Here is a 14964-nt window from a genome sequence, read left to right on the forward strand (position 1 = left end):
TGGGCGTGTCGGAATTGCATACACACGATTGGAATTTCTGATGAAAAGCTCTCATCTGTCTTTTTCTGGCCGGAATTCCGATCGTGTGTACACGGCATAAGAGTTTACTACCACTTTAACTCTGCAGTTTGGTTTGCAGAGATGTAAGCTCTGTTGTATACAGTATGTTCAAACATAATCATCCTATCAAACTGTTTATAGCCAAAACAGCTGTATTTCTAAAAAAAATCCAACAGCTAGAGGAAATATTGTAATTTCAAGTAAGTGATTCAGTGAAAAATCTGTAGTTCAGGAAATGTTGCAATATGGTTAACTCATAAATTATACTTAATTTACTTTTTTAAATGTTTCACATCCTTTATCTATTGTTACGCCATGCAGGGCCTTGATAAGCTTCTGAAGCTTAATACACACGATCGGAATTCCGGCCAGAAAAAGACAGATGAGAGCTTTTCATCAGAAAATGCGACCTTGTGTAGGCTCCATCGGAATTTAGCTGTCCGAATTTCCGCCAACCAAAAATTGATAGCATGTTCTCAATTTTCCCGACAGAAAAACTTTCTATCGGTAATTCCGATCGTGTGTATGCAATTCCGACACACCAAAAATCACGCATGCTCAGATTCAACTACGAGACAGAAGCTATTGGCTACTGGCTATTGAACTTCCTTTTCCTAATCACGTCGTACATGTTGTACGTCACCGCGTTATAAACGATCAGAATTTGATGTGACCGTGTGTAGGCAAGACAGCTTGAGCAGAATTCCGTCGGAATTCCATCGGGAAAACCATGAGAGCTTTTTCCGACGAGAATTCCGATCGTGTGTACGTGGCATTAGAGCTTGGCTGTAAAAATGTAAAATAAAAGTGGCATATTTTTAGGAAAAAGCGTTAGAAAAGACAAACACGTTTGCATATTTGCCATGTCATAGGATTAACTTTTTGTTCTCACAGTCCATTTACATCTCCTTACAAAATTTGCATATTTTTAATAAAAAACTTTACAAATAGCTATAACAATTTAGAAAACAGCAAATGCTGAAGGGAAAGAGGCTTTTATAAACACAGTACGAAAGAAGCTGTAAAAGATCATTACAGAAAAAAAAAAAGAGTTTAGCAAAAAAAGTGAAAGTGCAAAAAATGTAGCGCTAACAAAATATATACATCAACGAAAAATGTATAAAAATCCAAAGTCCAACATAATAGAGTGAACAAATATGTGGAATGAAAAGTCTTAAAACAAATCTCATTGTGTTCTTTTTTGGAAAGATCATCTTTCCAAGTTGTTTGAGATCTATGAGGTCGTCGGAAGACACCTTTGGAGTTTCCGGGTTCCTGTATCCAGCTGAGAGAACCATCCATCTGTGTATACAAGCTCATACGATTCGGTGTCGCTGACATCCGGGTCCAACTGCTCTGGTAAGGGTGTTTCACCTTACTAATTTTTCGGATTCACTCACTGTGGATTTTTCACATTGCACCCAGCACTTTTGAAGATTATTACTTCTCTGAGGATCTCCATTTAGTTTCTTATGTTATGAGATTTGCTTTAAGACTTTTCATTCCACATATTTGTTCACTCTATTATGTTGAACTTTGGATTTTTATAAATTTTTCGTTGATGTATATATTTTGTTAGCGCTACATTTTTTGCACTTGTCTGATTGTAATTTTTGTCACATTTTTGTGTAGTAGCTATTATATTCACTTCCATTTCACTTTTTTTTTTAATATTTTGCGCAGTATTATTTTTATTTACATGCCAAAAAAAGTGACCACATGTGTAAAACCTTTTGTAGGGCAATACCTAAAAGATAAGTAAACCCAAACCTGAAATATATTGCAGCCTACCAGTCCTTGTGGATGTGGGGGCTACATGAGTTTTCATTTTCAAGTAAAACAATAAACTCAACAAGATTTTTTTTTTGTTTTTAACAACCACTCCGTTTGCTGGATTTCTCTAAAAGAGTTTAAAGTGATTGTAAACAATCACTTTGTAAGACAACCCATTCAGTTTAAAATAGAAATGAAAGGTAAAACATTCTAGTATAGATATAAAAATACATTAGAAAATACCTTTTTTTTCCCCCCCTTTTTTTTATAAGGGATCACATTCCCTCTGTTCTCAGCTGCATGAGAGCTGAGGGGAGGAGGAGAAGCAGCAGCACACTGAGCTTCCCAATAAGTGGCTGTGCAGTGGGGGAGGTGTCCGGACAAGTCTGATCATTGGAGTATAGCAGCCTGAGTTCACAGCATAGCTAGAGAACTTATCACAGTGTATTCACCTGCTTAGTGTGGTCTGTTTTTAATAGCAAAGTAAAGTAACTAGCAGGAGCACCAGGATCATACAAAAGAAACAATACAAAGAGAGCAGGATAGTTTCTCATCCAAGTTCATGGTACAGCAGGCACATATTGGGAATATAAAGTGTTGGCTAACAAAAGCTTTAAGTATATGTGCATACCTCCCAACAGTCCTGGATTCTGCGGGACAGCCACGGATTCTGAGTTATGTCCCGCAGTCACTAAGGGAAGGAAGGAGGAGCTCTCAGCCCAGCCAATCCGTGGAGGAAAGAATTTGTCTCTCTCTGCATGAAAGTCACGCCCACCCCTCCTCCTCGTCACCACCAGGCAGACAGGAGCTGTGTGTGCTTCTATGGAGCTGCTGTAGGCTGAGCCAAGACCGGGACAGGAGGGACGTTTCCTATCCCAGCCCCCAGAGGAAGAAGGATTTCTTCTGGAAATGTAAGTAGGCTGCACCCAACCCCTCACCATCACCTGCTCTGCCCTGTATCTTATTATGGAGCTGCTGCTTGCTGAGCTAGGAGGGGAGGGGGAATCCAGTCCTAATCTATGGAGGAAGGATAAGGTCTGTCAGTAAGCTGTGCCCTCCCCTCACCCCTCCAGGCATTACCTGTTCCTTATGGAGCCACTGAGCTGAGATAAGGGGGGTCGGGGGGGGGGGGGCCTGTTCTCCTCTATGGTGGTGGCAGGCACTGATCTAGGGGTATGCCTGGTCTTCATAAAGGGAATCCTGTGATCCAATCACTGGAAAGATAACTTGTCAATACAGCCATACATCTGACTATCACCTCCCCGCATCCAACACCGATCAGTCCATATATTGGCTCATAGCCATACAATGGGGACATCTGCCTCTGGACTTTGATCAGGCATCTGGATGGCTTATGGCAATAAGGGGGAATCAATAAATTAGGCATCACTATGCATTTCCACTCAGCCCTGACACGGATCCTTATCTAACCATGGACTGTTCACTATTTCAGGGAGTCCATTCAGTAAACTCCCAGAGAGGAATAGTTCAAGATTGCACAGAATTAGGGGTCAGTGATTACGACGATCCATCCTGCTGTTACCCTATATCCAATTTGTTCACTTGCAGTGCCGGTTACTTTCCATATGTATTGTGTCGCAAAGGCCAGGTCTATGATATCAAGGGGTGAATGACACAAATAACATACAACAAGCCCCGCTAGGGACAAGTATTGCTTTGTGCCTGATTAACCCACACCTAGACCACCTAGGCTTAGATACCTGGAAGTCTCCATACTTAGTTTGCAGCATGATTGGACATGCGAGCGACATCCTGTGTGTTTGTTGAATGACAATGTAATCTCTTTCCTTTTAACCTATTTTAACAGTGTTTGGAGGGGTGGGCCATTGTGCCCTTGTCTAAATTATTCATTTTTGTATCAATAAAGTTTACATCAAGCATATATACAGTGGCTGGTCCTGCTTTAGTGCCAGTTTACACTGCAGTGATGTCCGACATTGGATATAATTCGCACTGCAGTGCAAATGACATGCGATGTCTGTGCAATGCGACATCAGCCATACAGATAGTATGGCTGAAATTGCATCACATTTGGACCAAACCCACACAGGACCCTTCCTTTGATCAAAGCACTCTGAGGGGGTCACTCTCCTGCCCTGGGTACAGTTAGGGGGTCACTCTTCTGCTCTGGGTACTCCTGAGGGGTCAATCTCTTGCTCTGGGTACACTTAGGGGGTCACTCCCCTGCTCTGGGTACTCCTGAGGGTTCAATCTCTTGCTCTGGGTACACTTAGGGGTCACACTCCTGCTCTGGGTACACTTAGGGTGTCACTCTCCTGCTCTGGGTACACTTAGGGGGTCACTCTCCTGCTCTGGGTACACATAGGGGGTCACTCTCTTGCTCTGGGTACACTTAGGGGGTCACTCTCCTGCTCTGGGCACACTTAGGGGGTCACTCTCCCGCTCTAGGTTCTCCTGAGGGGTCAATCTCTTGCTCTGGCTACACTTAGGGGGTCACTCTCCTGCTCTGGGTACACTTAGGGGGTCACTCTCCTGCTCTGGGTACACTTAGGGGGTCACTCTCCTGCCCTGGTTACTCCTGAGGGGTCAATCTCTTGCTCTGGGTACACTTAGGGGGTCACTCTCTTGCTCTGGGTACACTTAGGGGGTCACTCTCTTGCTCTGGGTACACTTAGGGGATCACTTTCCTGCTCTGGGTACACTTAGGGGGTCACTCCCCTGCTCTGAGAATTCTAATGTGCAAGCCTGATCTATATGGGCACTGTGATCTAAGGGGTCACTCCTGGTCTGGGCACTTCTAATCTTGGCACTCTATGGGGGAAGCTCTAAAGTGTCACTCCTAACTGTGGCACTTTTAAGGGGGGGGGGGGGGGGGGGGCTGGTATATGGGCACTGATCTCAGGGGCCACTCCTGCTTTAGGAACTCTGATGGTACACTCCTACTCTGGGCACTTTAAGGGGGCATTCTGATGTCCTCCTCATGTGAACAGGGGATTCAGATGTGAAGGGAGGGACTCATGATATGAAGTGGGGCTCCTGATGTGAAGGGTCTTCTAATGTGAAGAAAGGGACAAATGGTGTGAAATAAGGACTCTGATATAAGGGATGACTAAGTATACCTCACCCCTGACTGTATCTGAGTATATTACGTGGCAAGCCTTTTTTTTAAATTACATATAGAGTTATGTCAGAGAGCCTCATAGCACAGTAATTCTGAAATATTTTGTGGGTACAAGAATTGCAGACTGTATACAGTGTACACCATATGTAGGCTTAAAATCTATTTAACTATGCTCCTTTAAGCCACCTCAGTATTCAGTGTGTTTTAGCCATGCCCATTTTTGCCAAGGTGCGCAACACATGCCTTCTCTGTCCCTAGATGCCCCTCATTCTCAAGTTCCAAAGTTGGGAGGTATGTATGTGAATTTCAGACTCCTAATGCATTCACTTTTACACTAGGTTTGGAGATTTACCGTTGTGCTTAGGCCCCCATACCTGCCCCCAGGGAGAGATCTAAGCCACCTGTGACCATGTTGCACCATCTCCTTGGTTCTGGACCTATACAGCTTGCTTCATTTACCTCCTGAAGAAGCGGGGAACTTTTGCAAAACGCGCTGTGATATGGCAAGTCTGCCTACCCACCGGAGACACCTCAATTGCTCAAACTTATCTTTAGAGAATAATCCTCCAGGTGTTCCTCCACCATCACATCAAACTGCTTGCCAAAACGAATGGACCCTACAGATAAAAAAAAATAAAAAAAAGATAAATACTCGCAAAACTTTAGTGTAGCCTGTACATTTCAACTCAAAAGATGTCTTCCAGGGGCATTCAGGTCATGTGTTCAGACATGTATTTGAAGTCCAGCCTGGGTGACAACCAGGGTTCTTTCCATAGATACAGTGGGCATACAAACGTAGCCACCCAGAGACAGGAAATGTGTTGTTCACAGGAGCAAGATTACCAAATGAAAATAAAGGAAAGACACTTGGAAAAAAATGATGGCAACTGCTTTAGTTGAAGACTGGTACACTGCAGTATATTACATTTTTATGTTTAGGTTTTGATAAGATAAACTGGGGTGGAGCAAGGACATAATTATATTTCTATTATAGCTTGGGTATGGGTATATATTTAGGAGACGTAAGTTGCATGATAGGCAAAGTTGATAAATCCTGTACTGTAGAAAATTACAAGCTTGGGTTTGGTTGTTTCCAGAATAACAGTTTAGTAACAAGCAGATGGTTTTACTCTACGGTTTGATCAGATACTCTCAACCGACTGGGTGGAAAGCAAAATCCATTGACATCCTATGCACCATACGTGTATTGCCATGTTAATTTTAATGTTTACCTGAAATTAACCTTTAAGAAAAGTGCCTAGTATTAACGTTTTGTTCTTTTTTTATTCTACAGTTGAGAAAAAAGGAAGAGTTTTGTTCCCAAGGCCAAACAATTGTAACTCTTCGGTACTTGACGCGGACATTCAGTACTATCTAACATTTCCCATCACCGTCCTTGTTGTGCCATCCTTCTACGTGGTCATATTCCTTTTGGGACTTCCAGCTAACGGGATTGCTTTCTGGGTACTTCTCTTTAAATCAAAGAAGATGCCATCTACTCTTCTACTAATTAACCTGGCAGCTGCAGACTTGTTGTTTATGCTGCCATTGCCTTTAAAGTTTGTTTATCACTTCCTGGGAAACAACTGGATATTTGGAGAAACCATGTGTCGGATAGTCACTGCGGTGTTCTATGGGAACATGTACTGCTCTGTGCTCTTTCTCATGGCCATCAGCATTGATCGATACTTTGCTCTGGTCCATCCTTTTTTGGCCAGGAGTCTACGAAGTTGGAGAAGTTGTGCATTTGTCTCTAGTGGAATCTGGCTTGTTGTAATAGCTGGTGTCTCAATATTCTTTATAGTCCCCCAGTCAAAAACATTTAAAACTCCAAATATGACAACCTGCCATGATGTCTGGCCGACTTGTGATGGTTATGAATGGTACACCAAATATTTCCTTGTGCTCTTCATCGTGGGATTTGCCATTCCTTTGATTGTTATTTTGTTTTGTTATGTGTCAATTTTGGTCACCTTGTCAAAGAATAAGGAATCTCACAGTCAGGTGATAAGGCTCATGATTTTGGTGGTTGTCATGTTCATCTTCTGCTTTACCCCCAGCAATATTATGCTTATACTTCATTACTTGGAAACAGAGTGGGATTGTCACAACCAACTGTACATCTGGTACACGGTGGCATTATGTTTGACATCATTCAACAGTTGTATCAATCCTTTCATATACTATTACATGTCGGAGGACTTTCGGGCAATGGTAAAAAATAGCCTTCAATGGAGCGGCAGTGGAAACAGTGAGTCAGTAGAGAGCACAAAACGAACCAAACTGGTTTCAGAGATGGGCAGAATAAGCACTTAATACTGTCACATGAGCCCATGTTTACCCCACATCTTATAATATTGACCACACATATCAAATATACATTTACTTTTTGGACAATTAAAAATATATATTTTTCTTTGTGGACATTTATAAATTATATTTTTTCTTCTTGGACAATTATAAATTATGTTTTTTTATCCTGATCAATTTAAAATTATATTTTTCTTTCAATGAATTTTACAGACAAAATAAAACTGCACTAAATTTAAACTGCTGTTTTTTGGTCTTATAAGCAACATGCTATAGCGTGAGCCTGCCCCCCCCTTCCCCCCCTCGCAGTGCTGTTGGCTTCCCTCCTTCTCTCCCCCCCCCCCGGTTCAGGCTGCAGAAAAAGTCATGGGAGCTTGAGCTTAAGGGTGCACACCCTAATTTAATAGGCAGCGCACACCCATGATGCTATAATGTTTGTATGAAAAGTCGCTATTATGAATGTGTTTGTTTTCATCTTTTCAAATACTGTAGTTATTAAATATGTCAGTGCAATGAAAATGGTGGTGTTTTTCCATGTCTTTTAAGGTTCTTTGCAGTAAAAGCAAGGAAGCATAGAAACCTCTGCAAAAGCAAAAGACGTGGTCAGACTGGGATGTAGTACTCCAAAGCTACAAAGGAGCGTTTTGTTTATTAAATGTATCGGGTTATAAGTAATGCATAGTTTCCAGCTATCCCGTGTTAGGAGGGACTGTCCTCCTTTTGGAGCTAAATTTCTCTGTCCCTTTTCCTCCTTTGCTGTCCCTTTTTAAAAAAAAATGCACTACTTAACTATCAATAGTGCATTACACTAAGGGCATATTTATAACATAGTGAATGTAACTTCACCAAACATTTCGCCAGTGGTAAATGTCACTGTCATTTAAAACGCACGCAACAGGAAAATTTACCTGTAATAAATGCTTTGTGAATATCAGATTTACTGCAAGAAAAGAAGGGTAACCCATGGAAGTCGCACATCTATGGTGTCCTACTGCAATGAATGGAGTGGCAACCTCAAATTCACGGTGTTATACAAATATGTAGTGGTGCACCGAAATGAAAATTCTGGATGCACTTGGCTGAAAACTGGAATGGAAAAAGAAATTCTACGTATGTCTATCTTCACACAGTGCAGTGTAACGCACCTCCTCATTGAAATGCATTAAAAACGCTGCAAAAATGCACCCATGTTTTGTTTTTGATGCAAGTTTTGAGTTACATGACCTATGAAAAGCACGGTAAAATCATGGCAAAATCACTGCGTTTTTTTCAGCGCCCATTATTGGCACCTTTTTTTTCTATTGGAAAATGCTGATAACCCTATTTTCGGGTTGAAATTTTTCAGCAGACGATGTATCTATGCATCCCTACAAATATTCCCTTTTATTAAGCCTCTATATTATTGTATTTGTTTTAAAAAGTCAGGTAAAGCAAAGGTAGTGGTGGAAAAAAAAAACACTTGTGAGTTTAAAGCATATTTAAACCCAAAAGTAAACATTGTTTTTATATTGCAGTTTACCAGTCTTAACCACTTCCATACTGGACCTATTCTCCAACATGTAAAAATTTTATGAATTAAAAAATAACAAAACAGTAACGTTATCCCAATTTTTTTTCATAATGTGAAAGATGATGCTGCGCCGAGTAAATAGATACCTAACATGTCGTGCTTTAAAATTGTGCACACTTGTGGAATGGCGCCAAACTTTGGTACTTAAAAATCTCCACAGGCAATGCTTTACATTTGTTTACAGGTTACCAGTTTAGAGTTACAGAGAAGGTCTAGTGCTAGAATTGCTGCTCTCGCTCTACCACATGACTTAGGTGTGTTCTCTTCTGCGGGGGCGGGACCGCTTTAAAAAAAAAAATGTAATGGTTTATTTTACTTACTTTTTTTTATTTTTACATTTTCTCTTTAAATTATTATTTTTGATCACTTTTATTCCTATTACAAGGAATGTAAACAACCCTTGTAATAGGAAAGGTGCTTGACAGGTCCTCTTTATGGAGGGATATGGGGTCTATAAGACCTCACATCTCTCCTCCAAGCTGGAAAGATTGAGATAAAAAAAAAAGAGATAAAAAAAGGAACAATCTCTTTCCAGCCGAGTTCTCGGCTTTGTTTACTTGTGTCATAACGTCACACCTGGGCCTCTGAAGGTCATAGACATGACTGCGGACCATTTGGTCACCGGGAATCTCTATGATCAACATCCCGCGGTGGTGGATTCTTTCTCCTGCTCGCCGATGGCATGGGCGAGCCTGGGGAAGCACCGAAGAGCGGCGGGAGGGGGGTTGTCCCCTCCCGCCGCCTGTAAGAATGATCAAGCAGCTGAACAGATGCTATGATTGCTCTTACGGTGCAGCTGCAGGCATCATTCAGATATCCCCACTCAAATTCATATGACGTCCTTGGGCTAGAAGTGGTTAAAGTGGAATACCAGGTTGACCCTAACTACTCTAAAAACTCTCCCTCCTCCACTCCTAACACCTATGCTAGCTTACTTGTGTAAAAAAGATGTATATACTTACCTATTTTCATGTGCTGCAGTCCAGTCATGTGATCTGGCTCTACTGCATCAGGCAATGGGCCTTAAGGTGCTGTTGCAGAGTTTTTTGGAGCAGAAGTCAGTGCTGGGACAGCATGGAGTGGGAGGGAGTGTGTGAGAAGCGAGCAGAGGACCGGACCACACTCTTCCACCCCCCAGAGTGGCAGCGCAGCGGACGATCCCCCCCCCCCCGACCAGATTAGACACCCCCCCATGAATTCATATATAAACAACACATCAAAGTAATATGATTATAAATTACAAAAAACATCCCAATAAAAGAACTCTTGTGGTCCAATCCTCTGAAAAGTGCAACGTGCTCCAAATTTCCAATCTGTGGTGTGGCACACTTCCCTTCTGTGTCCCCACTCACCAGATATATTGGACCCCTAGCTTTTCAGTCTAAGGGTCAAACAAGCAGAGATCCAGCAGCAACTGATGGCTTCAATAGGTCCACAAGAGATCTCCCCCAGCATAGTAGTTTATAAATGGAAAGAAAGGGAACTCATAGTGAGATAATGCACTGGAAATCACGTCAATGCGTTTCGCCCTCCTACAAGGCGTCATCAAGGACATTCTCTATTTTATAGATCTTTGCTATGAGTTTATTTTCTTTCCATTTATAAACTACTATGCTGGGAGAGATCTCTTGTGGATCTGTTCAAGCCATCAGTCACTGCTGGATCTCTGCTTGACCCTTAGACTGAAAGCTAGGTGCCCAATGGCTCTGATGAGTGGGGACACAGATTTGCACACTATTCTGATAAGTTTATTTTGTTTTTTTGCATGGTTGCGAGTGCTATAATTTATCATTTTTTTGCATCATCTCAAGTGATTAGCACCACACGTCATATTTTTTTTTTTACCTTAGCGCAAGTTTTTATAAATTTATAGACTTATCCTATAGAGATTCGTTTTGCATCATTTATCTGGACAGAATGATCCTGTGACCCCTTCAGCCTAACCCTCTAAAGTAATCTCAAAGTTTAATTTAAACTGGGAGGCAGTGCTACCCTGTTATACACAGTCACAAGATCAGATGAACCAATTGGATCTGAGACCACGGAATATAGTTGGCTTAATGTCAACCTACCTTCAGTGGGCTCAACAAACAAACGCAAGTCTGATAACCTGTTAATTTTCCTTTCCGAGCCTAAGAAAGGGGAGGCATCATCATCAATGATCTTATCCGCCTGGATCACGAAGACTATCACCTTGGCATACAAGCAACAGTGTCTTGCTCCTCTGCAGACTATACAAGCTCAATCTACTAGAGGAATGGCAGCCTCTTGGGTGTCCGTAGCAAAGGTACCAGTGGAGGACATATGCCCAACCGCTAGCTGGAGTTCCAGCGAGACCTTTGCTTGACACTACTAATTAGACATAGTCACCATTAGTTCTTCTATGTTTGGAACAGCTGTGGTTTTAGCTCCTTTGTTAAGTTAAAGTGTGGTGAAGCATGGAATTTGGCAAATTTGGCTTTTTCTGTGCCACCCTATATTGGCTACGGAGGACGACCAGGAAAACACAAAATTTGTGATCAATACTCACCGTAATTTTCCTTTCCTGGTTCATCCTCACGTCAGCACAATTTTCCTTCCCTCCCTAAGCCGTCTCTCGTCGCTGCAGAATAGAAAATGATAGGGGGGGGGGGGGGGGACTTGATAATATTGAGCTGAAAGAAGGTGGACCTGAGGGTTAATGAGAGAAGTTAACCCAAAGTGTGTTGTCGTGAGGATGGACCAGGAAAGAAAAATTACGGTGTGCATTGATAACAATTTTCCGCTATGTTGTAGATTTAGCGGTATATGTGTAAATATAAAACTATGCATTATCAGACCTTCTGAATTGAAGCCTAAGTCAAACTGTGTGACCTGGAGTTAATATGTATTATTACTGAAGTCCCTGCCTTTATTGATATATTCTAAACAGATTGATTTTGACTTATCAGATGTACCATTAAAAAGCAATAGAAGCATGGTATTTTTTTCCAGCTTATAAATTTGCAATTTGCATTAGGTCTAGACAGAACTTCCTCTTTCAAGATGAAAATATACTGAGATCAAATGAGAAATTCTGAGATTTTTTAGTTTTCTGCTGCGGCTGCGAATAGTACAGACGTTTCCTGTTTGTTTGCAGAATGCGTAATTTGTGTCATGCGTGGCACTTGAGGACTATTTTTAATACCCACACCAGTACTGCTGTTACTGATTTCTTCAATTGTTTTTTTTTCAGAATGTAAACCATCAGACCAATTCAGTTTTGCAATGCAAAGGCCAAAGTTGGCATAGACAGCACTGTAAACTAGGGCATGCAATTGAAAAAGATCTTGTACCTGATCTGACTACAGTATATTGAAATCTGATTAGTTGTATTGCTTACTGATTTTCACACATTAGTGTTCATTACACTGCCGCACTAAAAAAGCAAATATTTTAAGCATTCCCATTTCAAATAGTCAGGACTGGGTTTTGTAGATTAAACTGTGGCCCTATATTTATATTAAAGCCCAAATTAACTTTAGTTTAAGGGTCTTTTCACATGGGCTATCTGATCAGGTCTACCTGTTAGTTTTTCAGGTGGACCTGATCAGAAGCTCCATGTAAAGCCCCCATACACACTATCAGATTTTCTGCTGATTTTTTCCTTCAGATTTACCAAAACCATGTAGTGCAAGGGCCTGCCTGATTGCATACAAATTGAAACTCCTAAGGTTTGACCTCATTTTATATGGTTTTGGTCAATCTGAAGGAAAAAAAATCAGCAGAAAATCGGATAGCGTGTATGGGGCTTAAGTCAATGGGGAGGAGAATGTAAACAGACATACATTTAGCTTTGAGTCCATCCAGGTCCAAAAAATGGAAAAAGACTACATTCTTTTTTGTATTTTGGACCTAGTGTGATGGTTTGGAGGTAGCCTGAACTGTTTCTATCCCAACATCCATAAGTCGATCATGGGCCTGGAAAGGTCTGTAGTCAAAATGCAAGAAAAAAACCTGGATGTCACAAAAATGCCATTCGTTCCATTTTGCTCCATCTGTTTAGAGATCCCCTGCTGAATGAACTGGGCCTTGACTGTGTGAGAGTACTCTTAATCAACTAAATACATTACAGGTGAATAAAAACCAAAGAAGCTCAAATCACTTCATTTTCTTAAGAAAACAAGTAGTATAGTATAAAGCTGGGTACACACTACATTTTTTTGACAGGTCTGGTTGGAGCCGCTGTACGAGGTTAGTTCAGCATATCCTCCACTGATCTGTTGTGTTCTGACAGGGGGACACCCCTGGGTAGCCCTCCCCCCCCTGTCAGAACACTCCGATCAGTACTCTCTGCCATTGGCTGAGAGCACTGATTTGAAGTCGGTCAGATGCTGATCTGGAGCCAGACAGCCAGCTTCTGTCGGACAGACTGACATAAACACGGCCGAATGTCGTCTGTTTTTCTTTTGAACCAGCCGTTGCAAGTAAGGGAAACGGGAAGTGACGCTTCACACCTGGTTTCCTACTGCGCATGCGCAAGCCCCGCTGCACCTTGTGAATGGTCCTGTAGTCTTCTGGGACCTGTGAGTGGAGGGGGGGTGGGAGTAAACAAGCGGAACATGCCCTTTTGGGTGTAGCTCCACTTTAATAGCATAGGGATGGGTTAAAGCTGCTGACGCTGCTGTTTGTGGCTTTCTTTCCTGGTGAAGCCTGCACCCCCCGCATTTCTCATATGAGCATCACAGAAGCATGAAGTAATGAAAACATCTCGCAGTCTGGTCACAAACAAAAACTAAAAACCCAAAAACAATGTTAACTCTTCTTATATCTATATCTCTAATAAAAATTTGGCTGAAAATTATTACAGGAATTTATATAAAAACATTCCCTAACTACAGATCATGCTTTCAGTATAAAATATATAAAAAAAGTGTAATTCTCCCTTTGTGTTCCCAGACGTTATCTGTTTATGCAGCAGTGCCACTATGAAATCTTCATACAGACATCTTTTTACACCCACCGGAGTCTTGCATTTCGCATTTATCTTTATCAGTAAACTGAGCTTATATAGTGAAATACAGTATTTTGAAATCCATCTGTTTTGATGCTGAATTTTAAAAGCACCGGTAAGCCTGCTGATCTCACAGGTCTGCTAATCTGACAGAACACCGCTGCTTTTACAATTTAACATCAAAACAGTCAGACGGATTTCAAAACACTGTATTTCACTGTATAAGCTCAGTGTACTGGTAAAAATAAGTGTGAAATGCAAGACTTCAGTGGGTGTAAAAAGATGTCCCTTTGCCGTCTTCTGACTGTAGGCTTACTTCGGACGAGTGCAGGGTGTACCAAGATGGCCGTGATGGAACATCACTTCCATTACAAAGTCTGATGGGTCGTCTAATCTGATGGAACACCAGCCCTCTGATCTGTGCCAACCCCCATTCCTATTAGAAGTGACATCATCACACCGGTGCATCCACCACCCTAGAGGCATTGCCGGCTATTTAATGATGCTTACAGTGTTAGAACACACTGCTTCTACACTCCTCTCATCTTCAATTCCAATAGACACCACCTGGATAAACAGAAGATAAGTATCAGTGGACAACCGACTCCAGCAAATACTGAGGAAAAAATTTTGAGGCATTTTTTTTTAAGACTCCTTTCACACTGGTCCAATCCGTGCGTTAGCGTTAAAGCATCACAGCATGTGACATGTCCCAGATGACTGCCTAGAGGGAGGGGAGAGAGTGAAGGTGATCTTCCTTTCTGGCGCCGAGGGTGTGCTAGAAGGAAGTGGGAGTTGGAACCCTCTGAAAAGAGGGTAGCCACTCCCCCCCCCCCCAAAAAATGACATGCCAAATGTGGCATGTCAGGGGGTCACCTTCTCTTAAAGCGGAAGTTCCATTTTTGGGTGGAACTATGCTTTACGCATCAATTACTGAAGGACTATTCAGGATGGGCTGTTCTGTATGTTTGATTGTGTATGCTTGCCATATACAATAAAATATATTATTAAAATATGTCTTAAAGTTCAGTAAAGTACATCATTTTTATAAACTCATCATTATGAGAGACATTTTTTTTTTAATAACACTAATAGATGAATATGAAAAATGTAGACATTATCAGAATTATTAGCTTCTGGTGACCTTTACGAAATAGTGATAAACCAACAAATGTA

General features: G+C 41.5%; 1 protein-coding gene across 2 annotated transcripts in view; it reads left to right on the plus strand.

Annotated features, from left to right (window-relative positions):
- Positions 1-8839, plus strand: part of LOC143964463 (proteinase-activated receptor 3-like) — a 35853-nt gene extending 27014 nt beyond the window's left edge. The window contains exons 1-2 of one of the 2 annotated variants that reach the window (XM_077474237.1): positions 2381-2744; positions 6231-8839. In XM_077474237.1, the coding sequence (XP_077330363.1) occupies positions 2396-2744; positions 6231-7252 (1371 nt within the window). In that variant the 5' untranslated portion in view covers positions 2381-2395 and the 3' untranslated portion in view covers positions 7253-8839. Of the gene's footprint in view, positions 1-2380; positions 2745-6230 lie in introns of those variants that run through there. The other variant, XM_077474238.1, reaches the window with a different exon arrangement.
- Positions 8840-14964: the final 6125 nt, after the last annotated feature.

This window comes from Lithobates pipiens, unplaced genomic scaffold (genome assembly GCF_037356315.1).
Source record: "Lithobates pipiens isolate NorthernLeopardFrog02 unplaced genomic scaffold, aLitPip1_a1.2 Scaffold_8, whole genome shotgun sequence".
Classification (NCBI taxonomy): Eukaryota; Metazoa; Chordata; class Amphibia; order Anura; family Ranidae; genus Lithobates; species Lithobates pipiens.